At 47.2% G+C, this 23,804-nt stretch overlaps 1 protein-coding gene across 4 annotated transcripts in view; it reads right to left on the reverse strand.

Annotated features, from left to right (window-relative positions):
• Nucleotides 1-23,804, reverse strand: part of IDE (insulin degrading enzyme) — a 91,672-nt gene that overhangs the window by 48,780 nt on the left and 19,088 nt on the right. For all 4 annotated transcript variants that reach the window (XM_040438852.1, XM_040438854.1, XM_040438853.1 and 1 more), the window contains exons 5-11: nt 20,091-20,213; nt 17,643-17,755; nt 14,698-14,860; nt 12,919-13,011; nt 10,577-10,668; nt 7,104-7,184; nt 5,863-5,966 (exon numbers count right to left, since the gene is read on the reverse strand). In XM_040438852.1, coding sequence (XP_040294786.1) covers nt 5,863-5,966; nt 7,104-7,184; nt 10,577-10,668; nt 12,919-13,011; nt 14,698-14,860; nt 17,643-17,755; nt 20,091-20,213 — 769 coding nt within the window. The remainder of the gene's footprint in view (nt 1-5,862; nt 5,967-7,103; nt 7,185-10,576; nt 10,669-12,918; nt 13,012-14,697; nt 14,861-17,642; nt 17,756-20,090; nt 20,214-23,804) is intronic.

The raw sequence follows: 23,804 nt of genomic DNA on the forward strand, positions 1-23,804 counted from the left end.
TGTCCACCCCTGGGATGTAAATGGCCGAAAGGGCTGGAACTTGAACTTCCGCCCAGCGAAGGATTAGAGACACCTCCCTCATCGCCGCCGCGCTGCGAGTGCCCCCCTGATGATTTATGTATGCCACAGCCGTGGCATTGTCCGATTGGACACGAACAGGGTGACCCTGAAGCAGCGAAGTCCAATGCCGGAGTGAGAGGAGAACCGCCCTCAGCTCCAGAACGTTGATCAGCAGTTTGGACTCCGATGGAGACCAAGTGCCTTGTACGGACCGAGGAGGAAACACCCCCCCCCCCAACCCCGCAGACTGGCATCGGTGGTAATCACCAACCAAGTTATCGGCAGAAAGGACTTCCCCTGGAGAGGGGTCCGCAACCACCAGAGGAGAGAGAGGAGCGAACCTGGGGGGGGGGAAGGGGAAAATGCCGATCCAGACTCTCCTGGGACTTGTCCCAGGCTGACAGAATGGCAGTCTGAAAGGTGCGGGAGTGATACTGCGCGTAGGGGATTGCCTCGAAACAGGACACCATCTGTCCCAAGACCCGCATGCTGAACCGGAAGGAAGGATGACTGTGGGTCAGAAGGCTCCGAACCGACCGATGAAGGAGCTGGCGCTTTTCTGACGGAAGCCGAACCTCCGCTGCATCTGTATCCAGCAGCATCCCCAGAAAGATTAGTTGCCTGGATGGAACAAGAGAGGATTTGGGCAGATTGATAATCCAACCGAACCGGCGTAAGGTTTGTAGCGAGAGGTCCACACTGGCGGATGTCAGTGACAGAGAGGGTGCCTTGATAAGGAGATCGTCCAAATATGGAAGAAGAAAAACTCCCCTGGAACGAAGTAAGGCGAGGACAGGGGCAAGGACCTTTTTGAAAACGCGAGGGGCCGTCGCCAGCCCGAAGGGGATAGCAACGAACTGGTAGTGGTCGGACCCCACTGCAAAGCGCAGAAAGCACTGATGACACCGAGCGATCGGAATATGAAGGTAGGCGTCCTGGATGTCGATAGAGGCCAGGAACTCCCCTTTTTCCAGAGAGGCCACCACCGACCTGAGAGACTCCATCCGGAATCGCTGAAGACGAAGGAAACGGTTTAACCGTTTTAGATACAGAATGGGCCGAACCGAGCCTTCTTTTTTGGGGACCACAAAAAGGTTCGAATATAACCCCTTGAATCTTTCTTCCATAGGAACCGGAGCGATGACCCCTTTGTCCAGAAGGGTGTGAGTGGCAGTAAAGAAATCGGCCGCCCCTTGGGGATCCCAGGGAACCCGGGAGCGAAAGAACCGAACTGGGGGAAGGGACGCAAACTCGAGTTTGTACCTGGAAGACACAACCTCGAGAGCCCAGGCGTCGGAGACGTGCGCCTGCCAGAAGTCCCTGAACAGGAGGAGACGTCCCCCCACCCGGGTGGGTGGGGGCGCACCTTCAGGTAGTGTTCTGCTTGGTCGCGGAAGGGCGAGCAGGCTGTGACGTGCGCCAGGAAGGCTGGGTCCGAAAAAAAGGTTTTTTACGTCTGTCTTGGACAGGGTTAGGGGATGGACCTGAAGAGGTGTGAGGTTCGGGAGCCGTGCGGGAAGACCTGAAGCGAGAAAAGGTGGGACGGCCTCGAGCGGTGCTCCTAGTCTTAGATTGGGGAAAATGCGTACTCTTCCCCCCCGTGGCTTCGGAGATGATTTCATCCAAGCGGGTCCCGAACAATCGAGAACCAGTGAAGGGAAGGCCAGTAAGAGACCGCTTTGACGTGGAGTCCGCCGTCCAAACCTTTAACCAAAGTTCCCTCCTAGCCGAAACGGCCAGGGCAGACGAACGGGCTATGAGAGCCCCCGCATCAAGGGATGCCTTACAGACGAATTTGCCGGCTTGAACGCTAAGTTAGGCTAGAGCACGGAGGTCCTGAATAGGGACGTCGGATTCAAGCTCCTGGTCCGGCTGAGACGCCCACTCTGAAACCGCTTTTCCAGCCCGAGCGGAAGCAAAGACCGGCCTGAGGGCGGAACCGGAGGCTGCAAAGATACCTTTGGTAATGGCCTCTATACGGCGATCCTCAGTGGATTGTAAGGACGAGCCATCAGCAACGGGAATAGCCGTGCTTTTGGCCAAACGGGCCACAGGGGGGTCGACTTTAGGTGGTGACGCCCAGTTTGTAATGCAATCCGCCGGGAATGGATAACAGATATCCAACTTCTTAGGCGGGGTAAAACGGGCATCAGGACGGGCCCAGGCCTTGGAAACCACCGACGAAAAGTCAGCGGAGGGGAAAAACCGCAGACGCCTGTTTTTGGCGAAAAAAGGAAACAGGGTTTTTTTTTGTTTTTTTTTTCAGCATTAGGAGGATCTTCGTGAATCTTAAAGGTATCACGAATATTGTTAATAAGATGGCCCACGGCAGAAGCCAGTTTTGAAGGCAAGGCCGAGTCCATATCACAATCTGAATCAACTAGTTCCCCTTCAGAGAGCATATCCTGTATTGAGGAAGGGCCCGACTGAGAGCGCACCCTTGGGGGTGATACTGAAGCATCCGAGGATGACAGGCGCTCCGCCCTGGACCGCTTCTGGGGTTGACGGGCTCTGGAGGTGTCGCCTGGAGAGAGGGACTCAGACGGGCCAGCTAAGATAGCGGACCCGGAGGGCCCAGCAGGGGAAATATCCGGCTGCGATAAGGGCAATGCATCTGCAAGGCGGCCCATAACGTTAGAGAGACTGACCACAGCCTGGGAAAGGGATCTAGCCCAGTCAGGTGGATCCAAGAGGCCAGGGGGTGACACAACAGATGGCGGACCCTGTAATCGGGCTTTGCAAGTCGAGCAATGCGGGTCAGGCTGCCCTTGAGGAAGGGGCGCCTTACATGCGGTGCAGGTATGATACCAAGGTCCAGCAGGCGCTGAGGGGTCAGACATGTTGGCTGGAAGTAATATAAAGGCGTCCAGGCCAGAGGGCTGCAGTGCTAGAAGGGGTCAACAGTCCTACCAGGTCACAGTGGGAGCGGACGGCAACAGCAGCGACAACAACAGTGGCAACAGCAGCGGCAACTCCTGAGGTAAAAACGATCCGTCCTGAGAGCAGGCAGGCACGAAGCAGAGGCGGGGCCAGCGAGGAGCGGGAAGAAAGACGTCCGCCCCCCGACTGAAGCCTAACATGTACAGGAGAAACTGAACGAAGCTCCGCCCCCCGCTGAAACTTTTGCCGCCACTTTGTCCCGCAGAATATTGCCCCCCCGTCCACCTCCTTATAAACGGAGGCGAACGACACACCGGTAGCCGGACAAGAGATGTCAGCCGGCAGCTGAACACAGGGGCAGCACTGGCCGAGAATAACAAAAGGCGGCCCACACGGCCGCCGCACCTGAGGTAAACTTGCGCTGTAACCCTCCCTGTCGAGCACCGCTCAGCTCTGCCCCACGACAGAGCCCTAACAGGGGTGGGGGGGGGGGGGGGGGGGGTAGGAACGGCTGCATAGCCACCTCACCATTCAACGTTTTCACCCTCTGTCCATCCAGCAGGGACGCCCCTTCAGCCACTGGCACCGAAGTGGCAGGAAGCTGGAGAGGGGCTTGCAGGCGGGCGACCCTTGTGCTGGCGGGATGCAGGGGAGCTGGGCTGCCCTGGTCCTCCTTTTCTTCTGTGGGGGAGGCAGCAGTACGGATAGCCGGCACTAGCGCAGCTCAACCCCGGGAAAACAGAGGTCTATTGCGACTCTGTTGTCCCTGTTGAAAAAAAGGAAAAAATTGAAAATAATAAAAAAGAGAAAAAATAAAATCTTTAGCAAAGACAGCTCTGCAGTGCAGAGAGTGTCTTGCCTCCTTGACACTAAGCAAAAAACTGGAAGTCTCTCTCTCCAGGCTGAGGGTATTGCTGCTGGAAGAGGGGCTTAACAGTCTTTCACTTAGTGTCACGCCTCCTATGGAGATGAGCTATACCCAAGGTTTCCTGTGTCCCCCAAGGAATTGGGCGAGAAATAACCTTATTGGATAGGCCCCTATGCTCTAAGATTTCCCTTTCAAATACCAGGCTGCCAGATGAAGGTTCTTTACCTCAGAATGAAAGACAGATCCTGCCTGTCCAGAAGAATCCATGGATCTGACAGACAGTTTCCTCAGCCAAGTGAGCCAGGTTCTTCTCAGCCAGAAAGGTGCAATTAGAACGAGCCTCGTCTGTTCCTGCCTCAGCTTCTGCAATACCCTCGGTAGAAGTCTTATAGGAGGAAAGGCATACAGAAGCTGATCCGGCCAAGGAAGGAAGAAAGCATCTATCCCTAACGGAAAGTCTCTTGCATTTAGGGAAAAGGAGACTGCATTTTTTGTTTTGCTTAGTTGCGAAAGGGTCTACCCGAGGATGACCCCAAAGCTGAACTATCTGATTGAAGACCTCCTGATTCAAACACCATTCTCCCTGATCGAAATGGTTTCTGCTTAGGTAATCCGCCACCTTGTTTTCTGTTCCTTTTAGATGCACTGCCTTAATAAATGGAATGATTCATGAGAAAATTTCTGTGGTTAAGGACATAAGACGTTCTGATCTTGTCCCTCCTTGTCCGTTTAGGTAGGATACCACTGTAGCTTTGTCTGAGAATATTTTTACTCCTATTCCCTGAAAAATTGGGCAGGAAACCTCTTAGGCTGGGTTCAGACCTGAGCATATTTGATATACACGTTTAACGCGCATTTGTGTCGCGCGTTTTTGTCCATAGTCAACGCGCGTATTACGCGCGTTTGTGTGATTAACAGCAGTGTCCTATGGCTGCAAACGCGCGACAAAACGCCCCAAAGAAGCTCAAGAACTTGTTTGAGCGTAGGGCGTTTTTCAGCGCGTTCAAACGCGCTGTAAAACGCTCAAGTGAGAACCAGGGCCATAGGGAAGCATTGGTTTTCATGTGTTGAGCGTTTTACAGCGCGTTTGAACGCGCTGTAAAACGCTCAAGTGTGACCCCAGCCTTAAGGCTAGCAGAACCGCCCTTAAATTCCCTCACATTTTGGGAAACCTGGCTTTCTGTTGGACTCCATACCCCCTGCAGAACCCCCCACTGACAAAATGCCCCCCACCTGGTCAGACTGCCATCTGTGGTTATGGTTAATTGTTCCTGAAGAACCCATGGGAAGCCCAGAGTCAGATTTGAAGGCTCTAGCCACCAGGTTAAGGGATGAGAGGAAGAGGGGCATCCAGCGGGGACAAAGACCCCTGCCATTCTTTTAGGATCTGCCACTGAAGTGTCCTGGAGCAACACAGGGACCAACCTAAGGCTGGTATTGTGGAGGTCACATTCTGCCTAGTACCACCATCCCTCGCCTGATAGTTCAAATCTTTGAGGTCACGCAACTTCCGGTTCACGCATGGAGCGCACTCAGAAAAGCTCTGTAAGCTACTAGAGGCCAGGAGGACGACAGACTAGGCCCCGAACCTCCCAAAAAGCCACCAGGAGGGTCCGGCGTGCCGGCATTACCTCCCAGTAACACCAGGACTGCCCAGGAACGCCGGCTCGACATGGAACAGTCCGAGACCCAGAAGTATTGCCCCAGACTTAGCAGGCGGTTCCTAGTGGAGTTTACGCCGCACCAGGTAACCCCTTAATCTGAAGCCTAATCTTTAGCTCTCCACTATAGGTCCTATCCGTAGGACAGGAAACAGGAACTGGCGCTACAGGGGCAGAACCCCTCCTTAAGAGCTCTCTACAAAAGTTCCTGTTTCCTGTCCTGGATGGAGGCGGTCTCTCAAGGGTGCTGTCATGGGCTTCGGGGAAAGGCCCTCTAGCGGACTGTATGCAGTGTAATGAGAATATGATATTTATAAGTGATTTTGGAGGCACAGAACCTAGATGGTATTATTGCTTCAGCTTATATTGCAGACTGACAGGTTAGAAACTTACCTTACGTTCTCTGGCCTGAGCTTGTCGAGCACCATTTCTATTAAATCCGGCCTGAATTCTTCTAGTAGATACTCTGCAGCCAAGATTTCTCCTAGAGGGTAATACTATAAAGAACACAAGTCATTATTACCATGAGTTTCTAATGTCCAAGTGACATTAATGATATAGATGAGAGGGTTTTCAAGATAAACTGCAGGAGCTCAATCACCGTGTCCTGCCTGCAAATATCCGAGGAGAATACCTACCCCATCAAGGAATCACATCATGTGTACAAGTAACTAAGGTGATGTTACTTCAAATCACCTTGTACTTAAGAGTTTTCTAGGATTTTTTTTTTCTGATGACCTATCCTCTGGAGGTCATCCGTATCGGGTCAGTGGGGATCTGACACCCGGTATCAGCTGTTTGAGAAGGCACAGGCTCTCCTGTGAGTGCCACTGTCTACTTGCAGCTTACCAAGCACAGCGCTGTCCGTTGTATAGTGACTGCGCTTGGTATTGCAGCTCAGCCCCATTTACTTGAATGAGGAGGAGCTGCTCCTAGGTCATGAGCGTGTCATCACTGGCCTAGCAAAAGCAGAGAGAAGGCCACAATGCACACAGAAAAGTCAACGCCTTCTCAAACAGCTGATCGGCGGGGTTCCCAGGTGTCGGACCCCCACAGATCAGATACTGATGACCTATCCCGATAGGTCCTCAGTATAAAAAATCTCAGAAAACCCCTTTAATACTCTTTGAAATGTACTAGACAGCTACCATACCAACTCATCAGCACACCCTGGAGAAGCTCAAAGCAGAACCTCCAAGTATAGAAAAACTGAACAGCATATCCCAGCTCTGACATATTACACAGTGTCCAAATGTTTTGCTAATAAAGGCTTCCTTTCCACTGGTTTTGATATATATGAATTGTGTCTGCCGACAACATGAATTGAAATTGTGTTAATATATTTCAGATTGTTCCCAATGCTGTATAGGTCATTCCTTTAAAGGGGAAGTTCCACCGTTCCTATATTTTTAAATGGGGCTAGCTGCGTGTATGGATAGATAGATGTACCACAGCCACAAGCACTTTGGACCCATTGTTCTGAGGGTCAGACCACCACCAATCACACAATGAAGGCTTATCCCGAGGATATTGGAAAACCCCCTTAGAACACACAGGTTATCACTTGGCTCAGCAGAAAGCCTACATTGTAATTCACCCTAATGAAGGATTGCTCCATGTTTTCGGCAACTCACATGCAGCAGTCCGGACACTTTTGATGTGTAGCCACGTGGACGCTCTTTATCTTTAAATCGAAAGGCAACAGCATTCAAGTCCTAAAAGTAAAAACAAAAAAAATACAGTATAAAGGCCATCAATCTCTGGAGGACATAATGCTAAGTCATTGTGATCCTAAAGGGGTATTCCCATCTCAGACAATGGGGGCATATCGCTAGGACATGCCCCCATTATCTGATAGGTGCGGGTCCCTAAAACTAAAAGAATCGGGGAGTGCGGTGGCTTGAGGACCCCGGGGTCCGTCCACCACCAATCGCTTCTCCCATAGAAATAAATGGAAGCGCACTGCACATGCGCGGCCTATGCTATGCTCCCATTCATTTCTATGGAGCAGACGGCAATAGCTGAGCCAGCGCTCGGCTATTTTCGCCGGCCCCATAGAAATGAATGGAGGGCGGCTGCGCATGCGCAGTGCGCCCTCCGTTCATATTGTATCCTAGCAATATGTCTCCATTGTCTGAGATAGGAAAACCCCTTTAATATTTATTAAGAAAACTACTATTTTGCCAAGTTCAGAGCAATGATTATATTGCAGAAGTACCCTCTGCTCTGCACTTATGAGGGGCAATCACCCTGAAACAGCTGTCTGCAGATGAGATGCTGGCTTATTTATTATACAAGTCATGTCTGAAGGTGGCATTAGAGGCGGAGCTTGTTAAAGGGGTTGTCCGGGTTCAGAGCTGAACCCGGACATACCCAGAATTTCACCCAGGCAGCCCCCCTGATGTTAGCATCAGAGAATTTCATGTTCCAATGCTCTTGCCCTGCGCTAAATCGCGCAGGGAAAAGGCATTTTCAGGAGATCCGGTGACGTGCCGGGCTCTCCATAGCGCTGCCAGGCAGAGGCTTCCACCCCGCAGCGAGCCCGGTGACATCACCGGTACTCAGTGGCGTAGGGATCGCCATAGCAACCATAGCAGTGGCTATGGGGCCCTACGCCACTGGGGGCCCGTCCGGGCCACCTTCTGTTGATTTTTTTTTTTTTTTTTATTTACACACACACACACACACACACACACACACACACACAGGCAGCCAGGCCCGAGCCGCGGACTGCCCGCCCACTACACTAGACTAGTGTAGTGGGCGGGGCGCGGGCGGTCCGCAGCTCGGGCCTGGCTGGGGAGGAGTCAGGACTGGAGCAGGGCACACGCAGGGCTGACACAGTGGCTGCGGAGGCTCCAGCCAGGCCACTGAGACTCAGGAGATCCGATGGTATATTCTAACCCCATGGTGACGGGGACGCTTGCCCGGGGGTTAGAATATACCATCGGATCTGAGTTTTCACGAGCTCAGTGAGATCGTAAAAACTCAAATCCGATGGTATATTCTAACCCCCAGGCGTTCCCATGGTGACAGGGACGCTTGCCTGGGGGTTAGAATATACAGGGCCACGCCGCTTACAGCAGTATATTTATAAACTATTCAGTAACTAATTTAACTTTAATCATTGCTGAGCTCTTTACTTGGATTATTTGGATATCTTACTTTGTCTTAGCTCCGGTAATAGCAGGCAGTGCGGGGGGCGGCGCTCACTCACTGACGTCACGTGCCTGCGCTGCCTAGTGGGAGGAGCAGGCGCGTGACGTCAGTGAGTGAGCGCCGCCCCCCGTACTGCCTGCTATTACCGGAGCTAAGACAAAGTAAGATATCCAAATAATCCAAGTAAAGAGCTCAGCAATGAGCAATGATTAAAGTTAAATTAGTTACTGAATAGTTTATAAATATACTGCTGTGAGCGTCGGGGAGGGGGGATCTGTGGATGGCACTGTTTAGGGGAGGGGGGGGGAATATGTGGATGGCACTGTTAAGGGGAGGGGGGGGGGATATGTGGATGGCACTGTTTAGGGGAGGGGGGGGGGGGGATCTGTGGATGGCACTGTTTAGGGGAGGGGGATCTGTGGATGGCATGGGGGGGGCCCATAAATTTTTTTTGATGAAACCGGACAACCCCTTTAAGAGCTCATTTGCATCCCTTTCTTCTATGTACATAAAATATAAAACTCAAATATGTCTTTTTTATTTTATCTCTTACCTATTGTCCTCAAAGAGAAATAAAAATAGCAAAATCCCAATCACGAAAGAACAGATGAATACTGACAAAACTGGCGGCACGTGTTTTATGAGCTAGAACCACATCCATTAACAATCATTTTCAGGTTTGATTAATAAAAAAATTAAAAATTCCATACAACAGGTTTGCGCGATATAGTGCTTCGCACAGCACTGTATTATATAGCAATGTTTCGAGGAAAGAACAGTTCTGTAATACAGCAGCCAAAATTTTTATGAAATGATGCTTGTGCAAAAAGTATGCAGCCATAATAAATCCCCTCCAATATATTCTGTATGAGCCCTTACTGATCTTGTGCTGCTGGCCTGCTCAGTTCTCCAACCACTCTGCATTTAGGATCCTACATGTCCGTAGAGATCAGTGGTGTAGCTACAGGGGTCGTAGTGGTCACAACTGTGACGGGGCCCCCCCATTACCAGAAGCACACTGCCAATTGCTGTATATCCATTATGGAAGTGCTCACTAGTATGCAGGAGGAGCGGGGAGTAAAGTGCTGTGAGCGCTGTACTCGCCCATCCTCTCTGGTCTTCTCCGGGCCGCGCTGCTGTGTCCTGACGGCGTACAGCAAGCACTATGATCTGACTCCATACGCAGTCAGGAGACTTCAGCGCAGGCCCAGAGAAGACCAGCCAGCGGGGACTGCAGGAGAGGATGCCGGACGTGGAGAGCAGTGATGGAGCAGATGGAGTCCAGATCACTATTTTTCACTTTCCGACTGCCCTGCACCCCCAGCCCCCCTTTTGCCCAAGGTCCGTACATTACAGACTGCTGTGCCAAGCCAAAACAATGAAGGACTCATCTGCGCATGTGCAGCAGTCCTGACAATTTCAATGCAAATTTGAGCGAGGGAACAAGGGGGCAGTAGGAAAATTAAAAAATAGTGATACACATGTATTCAAGTGGATCATAGTCCAAGATTGCGTGACAGATTTCCTTTAAAGAGGTAGTTCACTCTCCTGAGAGGTCTGGCTTAGTAAATACTTACATTCCACGTGAAAAACATTCTGGAATATCTGCTGATGAACAATGAATTTTGGCGCCATAAGAAAGATGCAAGCATCCAAAAAAGGAGTAGCTGCTCGCTTGTTGCATGATCGGGCGACACTTACGCCGGGAGCAAATATCGGGAACAATCGTACAAACATTTGTTCTCAGTAACTGTCCTGATGCTGGCTAGACAATCACCCCAAACATTGGAGTCGTACACCCCAGTAATTCAGGACAATGTCCGAGCTCCATAAAGGAGTGCGCAGAAAATCCTGCTTACTTTTTCGGAAATATATACAGGGGTATGGAAGGCAGATCAAACCCACTGTGCAATTTATTGCCTGGTAAATGGCGTTCGATGGCACTCACCTTGCATTCCTGGAACACCCATTCTTGAGGGCCCTCAGTTCGCAGTTTTTGGATGTATTGGAACATGTGGAAAATGATATCATCCACATGCACTATTAAAAAAATAATAATATGTCAAACCCACGTTACAAAAAGCAAATAAAAAAGGTATAAAGTAAAGTAATCTTAGGCGTTCAACAATATATCGGATTGTTTAATTTTTCATCATTTACATAAAGAATAATGCCTTTCGCCAAAGGGAAAAAAGTTTTAAGGACATGAACAGTTGAACGCATAAATGGATATCAGCTGAGTATACCTAGACTTATGCAAACTCCAAATATCTGCTGACAGTAAGACTATTGCTCCAAGCTTTTCTATTATAGCAGCAAAGATAGTAACCCACAAAATTAAATAGTCATGGAAATTTCCATGACTTCCATTTCTGTCTGCACCATTACAACAGTAAGCGGACAGAAACCTGACAGATACCAATAGAATGCAATGGGATCTGTTTAGGGTATATTCACAGGAGGCCGATTTGTTGCAGACATTTCTGCGTCTGTTCCATACATCCAAATCCGGTTTGTAAAAATCCTCTAGAAACAATCCCATTCTGACGCATGGGAGAAAGCTTCAGTCACAGAAATTGCTGCAACATATCTAGCTATTGTGAACATAGCAATAGGGCTACCATAGGAGGGATACATAGGGCTAGGGCAGAAACGATTACTCGATTGAATCGAGTTTTGACAAAAAAAATCCTCGATGCAAAATTTTTACATCGAAGATTCGTTTGTGTCACGTGACCACGGAGCGGGAGTGAAGCGCTTGCTATTACTCCCACTCTGTGGTCTCCCGCTGGCCCGCAATACTCACCTTTCCAGCAGGGGGCCTCCGGACATTCCATAGCACATCCATGGTCCCCGCGCTGCACTGACCTCCTGACGTACGCACTAGCTGTTGGCTCTGGGGTGGGGGGAGAGCTGAAGGCACTGGGGGGATAGTGGAGCACTTGAGCTGATCACACAGGGGGAACGAAGGGTGTTTGGGACTGATGAGTTTTTATAAAGGAAAACAGTCTATTAATTCATTTTTTCTTATTAGATTACTCGATTAATCGTGAAAAATAAAAATCAATAGAATACTCGATTTCTAAAATTATCATTTACTGCAGCCCTACATAGGGCCTCCCTTGTTTTTTCCTTTATGTTGCAATCAGAGCGCTGTATAAAAAGGGATGACGCGCAGAACTGAGATTTTGTAAGCAAAGCATGACAAAATGTGCATACGATATATAATAGTACATGCATACACCATATTTATTGTGCATTTTATACAATTTATAAAATGTTATACAATGGGTGCAACAAGCTAAACTGTGCTAAATTTAATACATGCTAAATTTAAGGAGTGGTCCTACTAACAATATTCTACATTTTGAACCCAGCACCTGGATCTGAACACTTTTGTAATTGCATGCAATAACAAATCTCGCATAGCCAGTGAGTTATTCAATAAAATATATCTGTATAGCGCCACCTGCTGTTTGTTCTTTATTGCTCTGTCCACCTTGGTAGGATTGCTTAGGTGGTCGCTTAGTTCCATCCTTCAACTACCACCAGCCCTAACTGCTGTTAGAAGCCGGTGACAGTCGAACGGAGAGAGGGACAGCACAAAGGCAAAGAAGTCAAATGCGTCTCACAGGCTAGCGAGCTGGGGCAAATTAATAGTGTCCTGTGCCATTTTCATTAATTAAATCTGTGGCATTTTATAAATTGACACTAATGTCCACTATTGCTTCTTAGAAATTATTTCAACAGAAGGGAAGAGACTTCAGAGATATACAAGCCTTTTGGATTATATAAAAGAGGAAGGTAATCTATAAAGCAACGTAAGCAAATCTAATGGATGTCAGGTCAGCAAAGTATAGACTAATGGTCTGAGCAAACATACACCCCCTGCATCTCATGCTAGCCTCACATACTTCTTGGGAAATCCTTTAGGCCACATCCATTTTTAAGTAATGTTTTTTTCACTGATGCCTTTCTCAGAAACGGACATTAAAAACGGACACATGCAATTTTATGGGGGCCGTCAGTGAAAAACAGACAAGATAGAACATGTTCTATTTTTTTTATGCCCGTTTTTCACTGACAGTCTAAAAAACTACCGTGTAAATAACCCCATAGACTGCCACCGGTCTTCAAATGGATGTGTGATGGGTCATTAAAAAAAATGTACATCACATATCCGTTTTTCCTTGTCGTGTGCATGTAGCCTTAATTTAAAGTAGGAATAAAATCAGAGAAAATCCAAACCCCACACTTTAAGCATTTCAAATGGATCATTAAATTACTTACACAGGCCTTCCTCCGTTAGATCTACATTAATGATGAAGAACATGAATCCTTTGGCGCCTTCTTTCTGGCCTCCAACCAGAGTATTCACCCAGCCTATAGGAGGACAGAGGAAAATAGTAGGTTATGTGTAATGACTAGAACGGGATCCAGAGCAAATCTACATGTGTAATTGTAAAATGTCTCCAACTTTTTATTTTGTAGAAAAAAGTTTTTATAAACCCACAGCTCCGTATACAAAATTGTGCCTGTTGAGTCGAGTCAAGGAGGCGGCGGAGCTCACGCTATTAGTCAAGCTTGCTGCTCCCCCTGACAGCCTCATCACTGGTGACTGCCATCTGCAAACCAGTAGATATCAGATGCAATGCTCTCGAAATCTGGTGCAAGTGCTGTTAGCCATTCTTCGTGTGCAGACGCCACATTGCAGGGTGCGTGTGGTCCCGTGATATGGCGCCTGTGCGGTGAGCCTCTGAAGTCAAAGAGACTGCAGCTGGGAAAATTGCGCAGGCGTCGAGAAGAATAGCTAACAGCGCTTGCGCGGGATCACGGGCACATAGTGTCTGATGGTTATGTCAATCGTCAGAGAAGAGTCCGCCTGGCGGTGCGGCAAGCTTGACTGGTAGCGGTAGCTCCGCTGTCCCCACGACTTCAGAGGCAGAGTTTGCATACAGCTTTGGGGGTATATAAAATCATTTTAAACACCTGTCAAAAAAGCCACGAATTTCAATTATAATTTAAGGTTTATTGCAAAAATGCTGCGCGTGTAGATTTTTTTAATATTTTACTATGGATTTTAAGAAGTAAAGAATAAAAAAAGTGCTATAACTCCAAAAATAGTGATTTGTGGGTTGTATTAAAACATAAATTCTTTAGTAAAAGTTATGTTTTAATACAACCCACAAATCACTATTTTTGGAGTTATTGCAATTGATATATAGTGACCTTTATCCATAGGACCAAGTCCATTCATTTGTTTGACACAATAAAAAAGTGCTGTTGAAAAAATGCTGCAAAACTCTGAGGGCCACTCTAGTCTTAAAGGGAACTAGTCATCAACTTGATGCTGCCCTCACTGAGGAAGGTAGGGGCAGACTTACAGATTTCAGTATTCTGCTGATCGTATGTGGCTGTGGAGAAGTTTAACCCTTGCAACACCAGCCAGATAACCGTTAATTATTCATGACCTGCTGATCCTCCTGATGGACAGGCTGTGGAGGCTGGGTTGCTCAGCTCATGAATGAGCGCGACTCTTCTTGCAGCACCTGACTAAGCAAGCGCTGTAAGGATTAAAGGGCTTTTTCACACGAGCGGATGCCATGCGGGTAATCCGCTGTGTGACAGTGAGCCAAGCCCCGCTCCGGACAGTAGAGACACGGAGCTTTAACATGATTATTAATGCTCCGTGCCTCTCTGATCTTTTTACTGCAAAATCACGGTGACAACTTTATCTCACTGAGATTTTGTAGTAAAAAGGTCACAAAGCATTATCAATCATGTTAATGCTCCGTGTCTCTGGTGTCCGGAGCGGGGCTTGGCTCACTGTCACGAAGCGGATTACCCGCACGGCATCCGCTCGAGTGAAAGAGCCCTTAGAAAAACTTGTCTCACTTCTTTATTCTCCCCCTCATTGAGAGCAGCTGAGGTTCCCTTTCAGCTTGGAGAACAAAAAATAATAAAATAAGAATATAATATATACACACACACACACACACAATTACATACATACAATATACCCTACGAGGCCGCAACATTTACACTCCTGTGGGACCCCTCTTCATTTACCTTTAGACTTCAGTTCAGAGAGTAGACTTCCAGGACCTTCATGTCCAATGAGGTGTCCAAGATAATGACCTGGGTTAGACTTGTAATACTTCTGGAGGTCGGGAATCGGGAACGTGACGTAGAGATTTCTTATGTCCTTTATAGGCACTATTTTGTATGTTTTCTAAAAAAGAAAACAAAAAAGACAAGAAAATGAGAGCATGACCAAGATATGCATGTGAACCTTTTCCAAGATTTTATATTCTCGGCAGAATCACTTCTTACTATATCTTGATGCCTATCAGGGCTCTGTATTTTGAGATACAGAGCTCCAGCATAGACGCAGATTTAGGCCTCATGCACATGACCGTGTACCTGCCGTGCCCATGCTGTGTCCGCAATGCACGGGCAAAATTGCGGTCCGCAATGCATGGGCACTGTCTGTGGACGCGGACCCACTTCCTTTAATGCGGTCCGCGATCTGCATCCGACGGTCCGCGATCTGCATCCGACGGTCCGCACCGCTAAGTAGTGCATGCACTACTCTTTTCCGGTGCGGAGGCACAGTCAGAAAACCCACCGAAGCACTCCGTAGTGTTTCCGTGGGCTTCCAATCTGTGCCTCCATTCCGCACCGCATCTCCTGAATTGCTGGGCAGCAATACGGGCATGGCCGGGAGATGGTAGTGTGCATGAGGCCTTAAAATATGAAATTCTGTCTGTCATCAGCCGTCGGTATAAAGGGGTTTAGGAACTTACTGTATACCGTTTTATAGCGTTCAGCGTAGAGAACTGCGTGCAGTAAGCGTCTAAGCTTGTTAAGACGTCAATCAGAACTGAATTTTAAACCCATTTAGTTTAAAGCTGATAAAATTGTATTTAAGACGGGATATTCAAAAGGGAACGCGCTCAAAAGGTTTTCACTGTAAACTTTTTTTGGTGTACATTTTGGAGATCTACATAAGGCAGGACAGTGAGGGCACAAGTCAATCGGCGCTCGTTTGCATCAGGCTATTACACGGCCCAAAGCAAAGTAATTGGGGGAGGTACGACTGGCATCTCCTTTGTTCCTCGCTCATTCAGTTCTATTGATTATCAGAGGCACAACTCTGATAATTCTGCATCTTTCATCCGGACAAAAGATCAGCTCGCTTATTGGCTGATCGGAGGCACAACTACATGGACTAATTACCAAGAATTATTTTTATGAACACTTGTTGCCAATAATTAACACTGCACACACAGATAAGGACCTCTACGATCTCTCCTGTCAAGCCCCGAAGCTTGGGGGAGAAGGATACTCCATCACCTTCTGGAGACTAATAATTAAATGTATTAATATATTAACTTAGCAAACCCTGATGCAATGCACTGACCAAAATACTGCCATGTGAATGTGGATTCATATTAAAGTTTGCATAGACATTAATATCAGCTGAACTCATCTACTGTGGCTGGAAGAGCGAACCATCTATTGTCTATGTGTCCCGAATCTCGACAGCACATGGCCTAGGGAATTTCAACCTGCTAGATCCTTTGTTCTGAAGGGAGATTCTGTATTTTCCACTTTATAAGACGCACTTGCGGCAGTGCGTCTTATAAAGCGAATAGTGCAATTTTTACATGGCTGACACTGATACATCGAAGGCCGCGCTGTGCAGCATAGCAGCCTGTGATGTACGAGTTACAGTTAAGCTCCATCACGCAGGGTGGGAGGAGGGGCTGGAGGCTGGTGCTGTTATTAGACTCACTGTACTCCATTACACCCGGGCCAGCTCACAGCAGTCTTCACATGTAGAGTCTATTCATTTAATCCTCAAGCAGTGGCGCGGCTTTGTTAAACTAATCGCCTGTAGTAGTACTCACTATCAAAGCAGCGGGCAGCTTCACATCATTCACTCAGTCATGCTCCTACTCCGCCAGCTTCATTAATGAAGAGGGAGGAGAGTGACATGAAGCTGCCGGCCTGCCCGCTGCTTTGATAGTGAGTACTACTAAAGGCGATTAGGTTAATAAACCAGAGCCACTGCTTGAGGATTAAATAAATAGACTTTACATGTAAAGACTGCTGTGAGTGGGGCCCGATGAAAAGGGGGCACTACTCACACAGGGACATGAGGGGACACATTGATAACTTAATACTGTGACACATAGGCCCATGAGGGGACCAGCAGAAGGTGCCATGTGTGTGTCATCCACAGATCCCCCAATAACAGTGTAATCCACAGATCTCCTCATAAGTGTCATCCGCAGATCCCCCATAAGAGTGTCATCTACTCAACACCATTAGTTCAAAACACACCAAAAGCACACCTTTTGGTTCACATTTTCATTTTTTCTTATTTTCCTCCTCAAAAACCTAAGTGCGTCTTATCAGGTGTTTCTTATAAAGCGAAAAATATGGAAAGTCACCAACAGATGTGTCTGATGGCAGCTCTCCTTAATGAGAACACATGCATGCTTGGCTGAAAAAAAGAATTCATATGTGAGGGGGATTGGGAGGCGTAGCTGGTCAGTCAAACTAGCATTACAAATGTAAGGTCTTCTTAAAGGAGGAGTTTTATCAACCATTTCAGCATAAAAAAAAATAAAAAAATTGTTACAAAAATGATCCAGCTGTGAGATACTCTTAACATCATTATAATGGTGCCCCTTGGTGTCTAATCTGTAGAGTAATGAGCACGACCACCTACTGAGGTGGTCGCACGTGCTCAGTTCCATCTTTCAACTATCACCAGCTATATCTACTGTGTCAAGCTATGACTGTTACAGCGAGGGGGCTGCAGAAGAAAGGACACGTCCCCTGATAAAGGACACCTTCCGAGAGGTCAGCCTGAAGAGAATCTAGCAGAGCAACCGAATCCATGTGAGGTACAGGGCTGGTTCTAGCTTTGTTAGAAATAGCCATGTATAATATGGGGACTGATGTTCAGTTACGGCATAACCCCTTTTAAGACAAGTGCTTACCTGCAGACATTGCTTCTGGAAGGGGTTTTCAGGGAATTCTGGAACTGGGACATTTTTATTCTCTACTTCTGCAAACAGTTTCACCAGCAACTCTGTCAATTCATCAAGAGTTTCTGTGTATAGAATGATAAATAATTAACGCTCGGCACATAGGACTGCATTATAACAATTTGGTGAACCTACTGACAACTTTATGCGGTCTGTATATTGCACCCATTTAACCAGAGCAAAACCGTCCCACATTTGAGTAAGTGAAAGCTCTTTTGTGGCAGATCTCGTGCTGCTTCACGTCATCTCCTCTACTATTCTAGATTATTTCCATGTACTATGCTCAAGTAAAGAGCCAGAGCAGCACACCACAAGTCTCCGTCTTGCTTTAAAAAAAAAAAAAAAAAAAAAGACTTCATCTCACATTCAAGTGAATGGGAGAGAAAGCCGCCATTACACTGCACCGCCACGACAACCTAGACGGGGTGCAGGTAAACGCTTTAGAGCGCTGCAGCTCCTAACAGCTGATCGGGAGCGGCGCTGGGAGCCAGACCCTCACTGATCTTATACTGATGGCCTATCCTAAGGCTAGGTCAGAAATATCTTGAAACTGCACCAGTGCAACGTTTTGGGTGGGTAACCCTTCATCAGGTCTCCACTGGGGGGCAATCTAGAGACAGCAGAGAAGAGGATACCCAGGAAAGGACTGTAGTCGACTGTAACTTGGTGTAGCCAATGATCTTCTCTGATACTTCTGAAGTTTTCTCAATGGAGACCTGACAAATGCCTAATGAAGGGTTAAATCACACAAAATGTCGCATTTACAATTGACTTTAATGGATTTGAAATAACTTGTGCAAACAAATTTTTACTGTAAGCAATTAAAAAAAAATCCTCTGGTGTGCCGTTCTACCACGTCCTTGGATGGGAGTTTTGCTGACTGGTACCTTTCCTCATTTCAAGCCATGTACTAAATATATATATATAAAAAAAACCTTCATGAAAATGTCCCTTACTTTACTGTAAAAACAAAAGGCACAGAAATGCTCTGCTCAGTGATGTGCCCCATTGTCGTGTTTGGCAACCCAGGCAGAGCGGTGTATACATTCTAAACGCCTGTGCACATCACCTCTGCGGACAGCCAAAAACAGATGAAGGGGGGCGCAGGGTTCAAATATTTCTGTCACTTTGTTTCAGCAGTGGGGGTTTCAACAAGCAGACCCTCACCGAACACCACCTCCGACATGTCAGCATGCAAGAGGTTTTGCAAAACTGGGAGGTGCACTTTACATAGAGGTAAAAAAACTAAAAACACAGAAGCCCTTTTTTGTTACCTACAATACTGAAGGTATCCCAGCAACAAATAAAAGGATCACTACTCCAGATCACTTTTCACTCAGCCTAGTACCAGGATCTGCAGGCCGTGGCTCTACGCAGGAGGAGAGCTCACGGCCGCAGTCGGGTTTCATGCATCACAGATGAAACCTCTCCAGTCAGGCCATGTTCATACAGCGTTTCGATGCCAGAATTTTGGTGTGAATTCTGCACCAAAATGGCGGCAGTCCCCGCGCGGCGTCCACCCCTATGGGAGGCCGCGCTGCTATCCTGTACAGCTGGTGGTTTAAAGCCACAACCATGCCAGAAAAAAAAGACATGCCCTTTCCTGGTGCAGCTTCCAAATGGACCACACTGAAAGAAGCAGTAGTTGTCCATTTGCAGTTTGGCTTCATTAAATGGGGGTTAAACCGTGTGCAGGTCAAACGGCCATGGCTGAAACGGTATCAGATTTTACATCTGCAAAATCTGTGAATGGGGCCTTAGCCCTGGCACAATAGTGTAATCCTTCTCTTCATTCTTGCAGAAAAGTACTGGGTATCTGGTCATACATAGTCCTAGTGATGGCAGCTTAAAGGGGTTGTCTCATCATGGACAATGGGGGCATATCACTACGATATGCCCCCCATTGTCTTATAGGTGTGGGTCCCACACCTTTATCGAGAACGGGGCCCAGCAAGTGAAGGAGGGCACACTGCACATGCGCAGCCGCCCTCTATTAATTTTCTATGGGGCCGGCGAAAATAGCCGAGTGCTGTCTCGGCTATTTCCGTCAGCCCCATAGAAAAGAATGGGAGCGGTGTCCACGCATGCGCGGTAATCTCCCATTTACTTCTATGGGGAGCCGGCTTGGTGGTGGCCGGACCGGAGTCCTCCAGCCACCACCTTGCGGGGCTTCATTCTCGATATAGGTGCGGGTCCCAGCATTGGTACCCACACCTTTAAGACAATGGGGGCATATCCTCCATGATGAGACAACCCCTTTAAGTCTTCTCTTAGCCCACTGTGACGGGATCTTGCCGTGCAGTAAAGGTGCACTTTATAATGAACTCCCCAATATTGTGCCCAAAAGGTCCTTAATCTGACATTTTTCTGAACTAAATAACATAAGTACATTTTTATTACCTCTTCCAAGTACACAAATAGACATGAGGTTAGAAGAATAATACGTGGAGTGAAACTTCAGCAATTCTTGCCGCACGTCGAGCCCTTCTTGGGTAGGTCTGGTTTCAAGAGTAAGCTTATTACCTGAAAGACAGAAATAGCAGCCGATGAGTTGGTTTAAAACTAAAGGACTATATTCTCCTTAACATGCATTTTCTACGGCTATAAAAACATAAAATAGTAATAGTCTGAAATAAAAATGTACTACTGCCCTGTGTCTACAGCTCCTATCCGTGTAGGGTCTGCAGTTATACTCCCTACCCTGTGAACCCTACTTCCATCTTACCAAAGGAGTATGTAGATTTCTGTAAGGACCCATCTAGTCCGTATCCCACAACTGGCTAAATTATAATAAACAATAAATAAATATATATATATATATATATATATATATATATATAACGTAGAAAAAGGGCAGCACTCCAATAGATAAAATATCAAAAAACTTTATTTACCCATAAGGCTGTAGCGACGTTTCGGCTCTAACACAGGAGCCTTCTTGAGGAAGGCTCCTGTGTTAGAGCCGAAACGTCGCTACAGCCTTATGGGTAAATAAAGTTTTTTGATATTTTATCTATTGGAGTGCTGCCCTTTTTCTACGTCTGCATCATTGGATTGGCTTGTATCCACATTTGGCTTTTTTGCACCCTTCATTTCCTTTTTTTTGACCTGGACTTCAGATACCCCAATCTGACCACCTCTGAGATTGAGGCTCTCAAGTCCCTCAGATCCGACCCCACCCTTACCTTGAAACCTGCGGACAAGGGGGGTGCGGTCGTAGTGATGGACACTGACAAGTATGTAAGTGAGATTATGCGACAACTGGGGGACCCGCTTGTTTACAGGGCCCTTGACTCGGATCCAAAATTTAAGATCACTGATATCATACGCAGATGTCTGAGGGAGGCCATGACCGCTGGTATCATTGATGGGGGTCTTTGTGATTATCTTGAGGTAGCACATCCGGTCACTCCGGTGTTATATGTGCTGCCCAAGATACACAAGACCCTCATCGATCCCCCGGGACGTCCGATTGTCTCGGGCAGTGACTCCATCTTCAGCGGCATTTCCATCTTCTTGGACAAAGTCCTGCGGGATTTTTCAACAGGTGGGTCTTCTTACATACAAGACACATCTGATTTTCTTGTCAAGCTTCAGGGCATTGACTTAACACAGGTGCCTCCATTATTACTTGCATCATTCGATGTTACGTCACTATACATCTCAATAGTGCATGAGAGGGGCATCCGTGCAGTGGAGAAAATGCTAATGGGGTCCACATATACCCCACAGGCCTCTGAATTCATCATTGATTTGCTCAAGATTATATTGCAGTATAATTACTTTCTGTTCAGAGATACATTCTATCTGCAGCAGCGTGGCGTGGCGATGGGGGTCTCACGTGGCCCCTACCTACGCAAATATCTTTATGCGTTGTTATGAGGAAGATGTCGTCTTTTTATCCCACCACTTCAGACATGTGCTGAGGTGGTGGCGATACATCGACGACATCTTCCTCATATGGACAGGTTCTGAGGCTGAATTGGTCGATTTCCATGGCTTTCTCAATAGCCATGATCCGGATCTGCAGTTCACCCTTATTCACTCCACGACTGAGATCCAGTTTTTGGACACCAAAGTGGTGCTCAAGGAAGGAGTGTTATATACTGAATTGTATACGAAACCCACCGATACTAATACCTTGCTTTGTTTCAACAGTTCCCATCCAAGGAAAATGATTCAATCATTGCCTTTCTCCCAGTTTCTCAGGGTCAAGCGAGTAGTGTCGGATGAGACTAAATTAGATGAGACCTTGGGCTCCATGGCCCTGAAATTTCAGGATAGGGGCTACCCCAAACGATTGCTGAAAGAGCATATTAACAGAGTGCACAATTTGGAAAGGGCGGATTTACTGACAAAACGAAAAACTGTCCGCAACGCGGACAGGATTCCGTTTATCTCTGTATATGGTGAGCATAGTTCCTCAGTTAATAGAATCCTAAAAAAGCATTGGGGCCTGCTAGGCTCATGCTTCGGTGACATCCCAGAATTTCAGCGTCCACCTCTTCTCTCCTACAGTCGATCCAGAAATTTGAAGGATCAGTTAGTCAAGGCGGATATTGGCTCAAAAGGATCCTTGAGACAGACCACGTTAGCGCAATTGGGTTTGGGTTGTTATCCCTGCCTCAATTGCATTAACTGCAAATACATCCGCAAGGGGAGGAATTTCATACATCCTGGCACTGGGGTATCTTTCCAAATTTTATTTCACCTAACCTGTGACTCCAGTCACGTTGTCTATGTACTATCCTGTCCATGCAACTTAATATATGTAGGCGAGACGACCACTGAACTTAAGACACGCCTAAATAACCATCGCTTGAGTATCCGTAAAAAACGGCTGGACCTACCTGTGTCCAAGCATTTTACGGAACTCAAACATAGGGAGAGCGACCTGAGATGCTGGATAGTGGACCATATTCCCCAGCCCAGACGAGGCGGGGACAGATCGAGGGCATTGAGGCGTAGGGAGCTCAACTGGATCCACAGGTTGGGCAGCCTGAAACCCCATGGGTTAAATGTAGAGTATAATTTTGGGGATGTTCTGTAGGGATGGTTTGCCTCCTGAGTCACGATGGATGCCAGTAGGTGTCACGTGTATACACTAAGAGAGTTATATAACTCAAAAAATGTTTTTCTTGCTTTAAATTATAATAATGTTTTTTTCTGTTCTCTACACAGATTACTCACACTTCACTACAGGAGGAATGACAGATCTGATTGGGGTGATCGCGGCATACCGTATAGGAGAGGGTTATTTTGGACGTTTCGTCCTTTTGTTTTTTTATTTATGATGGTTGTATTTTTTTCCCTGTGTATTTTGTATGTTTTTTAATTTTACAAGCACCTTGGGATTGGTCGATCAAGACAGCAAGCCTGGGCGACACGATATGTATACGCTATCTGCATTCTGTGGCATCTGTGTGCCCACAAGAGGAGACCCCTCTCGGATAGGATGGCTCTCAGTTACCCTGGTGGTATCCCTGCATGGGTCGCGGTTCCGTGGTCGGGATGGGGCTTCACTTGGATAAATACAGATGGACACCCTGGTTACCAGGTGACCTCTGTCTCTCTGAGTTGCCTATATCCGTTATGATGTGGGACTGATGCACTACACTGAATGCTTTGTTATAGTGATCCTTTTCCCTTAAGCAAGATGGCGCCGTCAGCAGGTTTCTCCCCACTGAGCATGCGCCTGGGGCTAGACGTTTTGACTGAGGGAGATGACGCTGCAGCCTGGCCTGATGACACCGGACGCCTGCGACTTGCATATCCCTGATTGGTGCTGCGCTACGTCTGCGCACTGAATAGTAAACAACGCCGAACAGCGGCATGACAGGAACCACCTCGCCCTCTTGGTATGTTTGTTCGATCGCCCCTCATCTCCGTCGTTCCCTCCTGTATATATAATATATCACATTATATTGCACTGATCGGACAGATCAATCCGTGTTCAGATATTTGCGGCATGTGCCTCCAGTCACCATATATATGACATGTATGTTATATACATTCCTTAACTGATCTGCACTTTATTTACTGTCTTTTTGTGATGTTTACATTTTGTGCTCACATTTGATTGTTATGAGTTGTAACACACCCACTGGGTGGAGT

This window comes from Bufo bufo, chromosome 6, assembly GCF_905171765.1.
Source record: "Bufo bufo chromosome 6, aBufBuf1.1, whole genome shotgun sequence".
Taxonomy (NCBI): domain Eukaryota; kingdom Metazoa; phylum Chordata; class Amphibia; order Anura; family Bufonidae; genus Bufo; species Bufo bufo.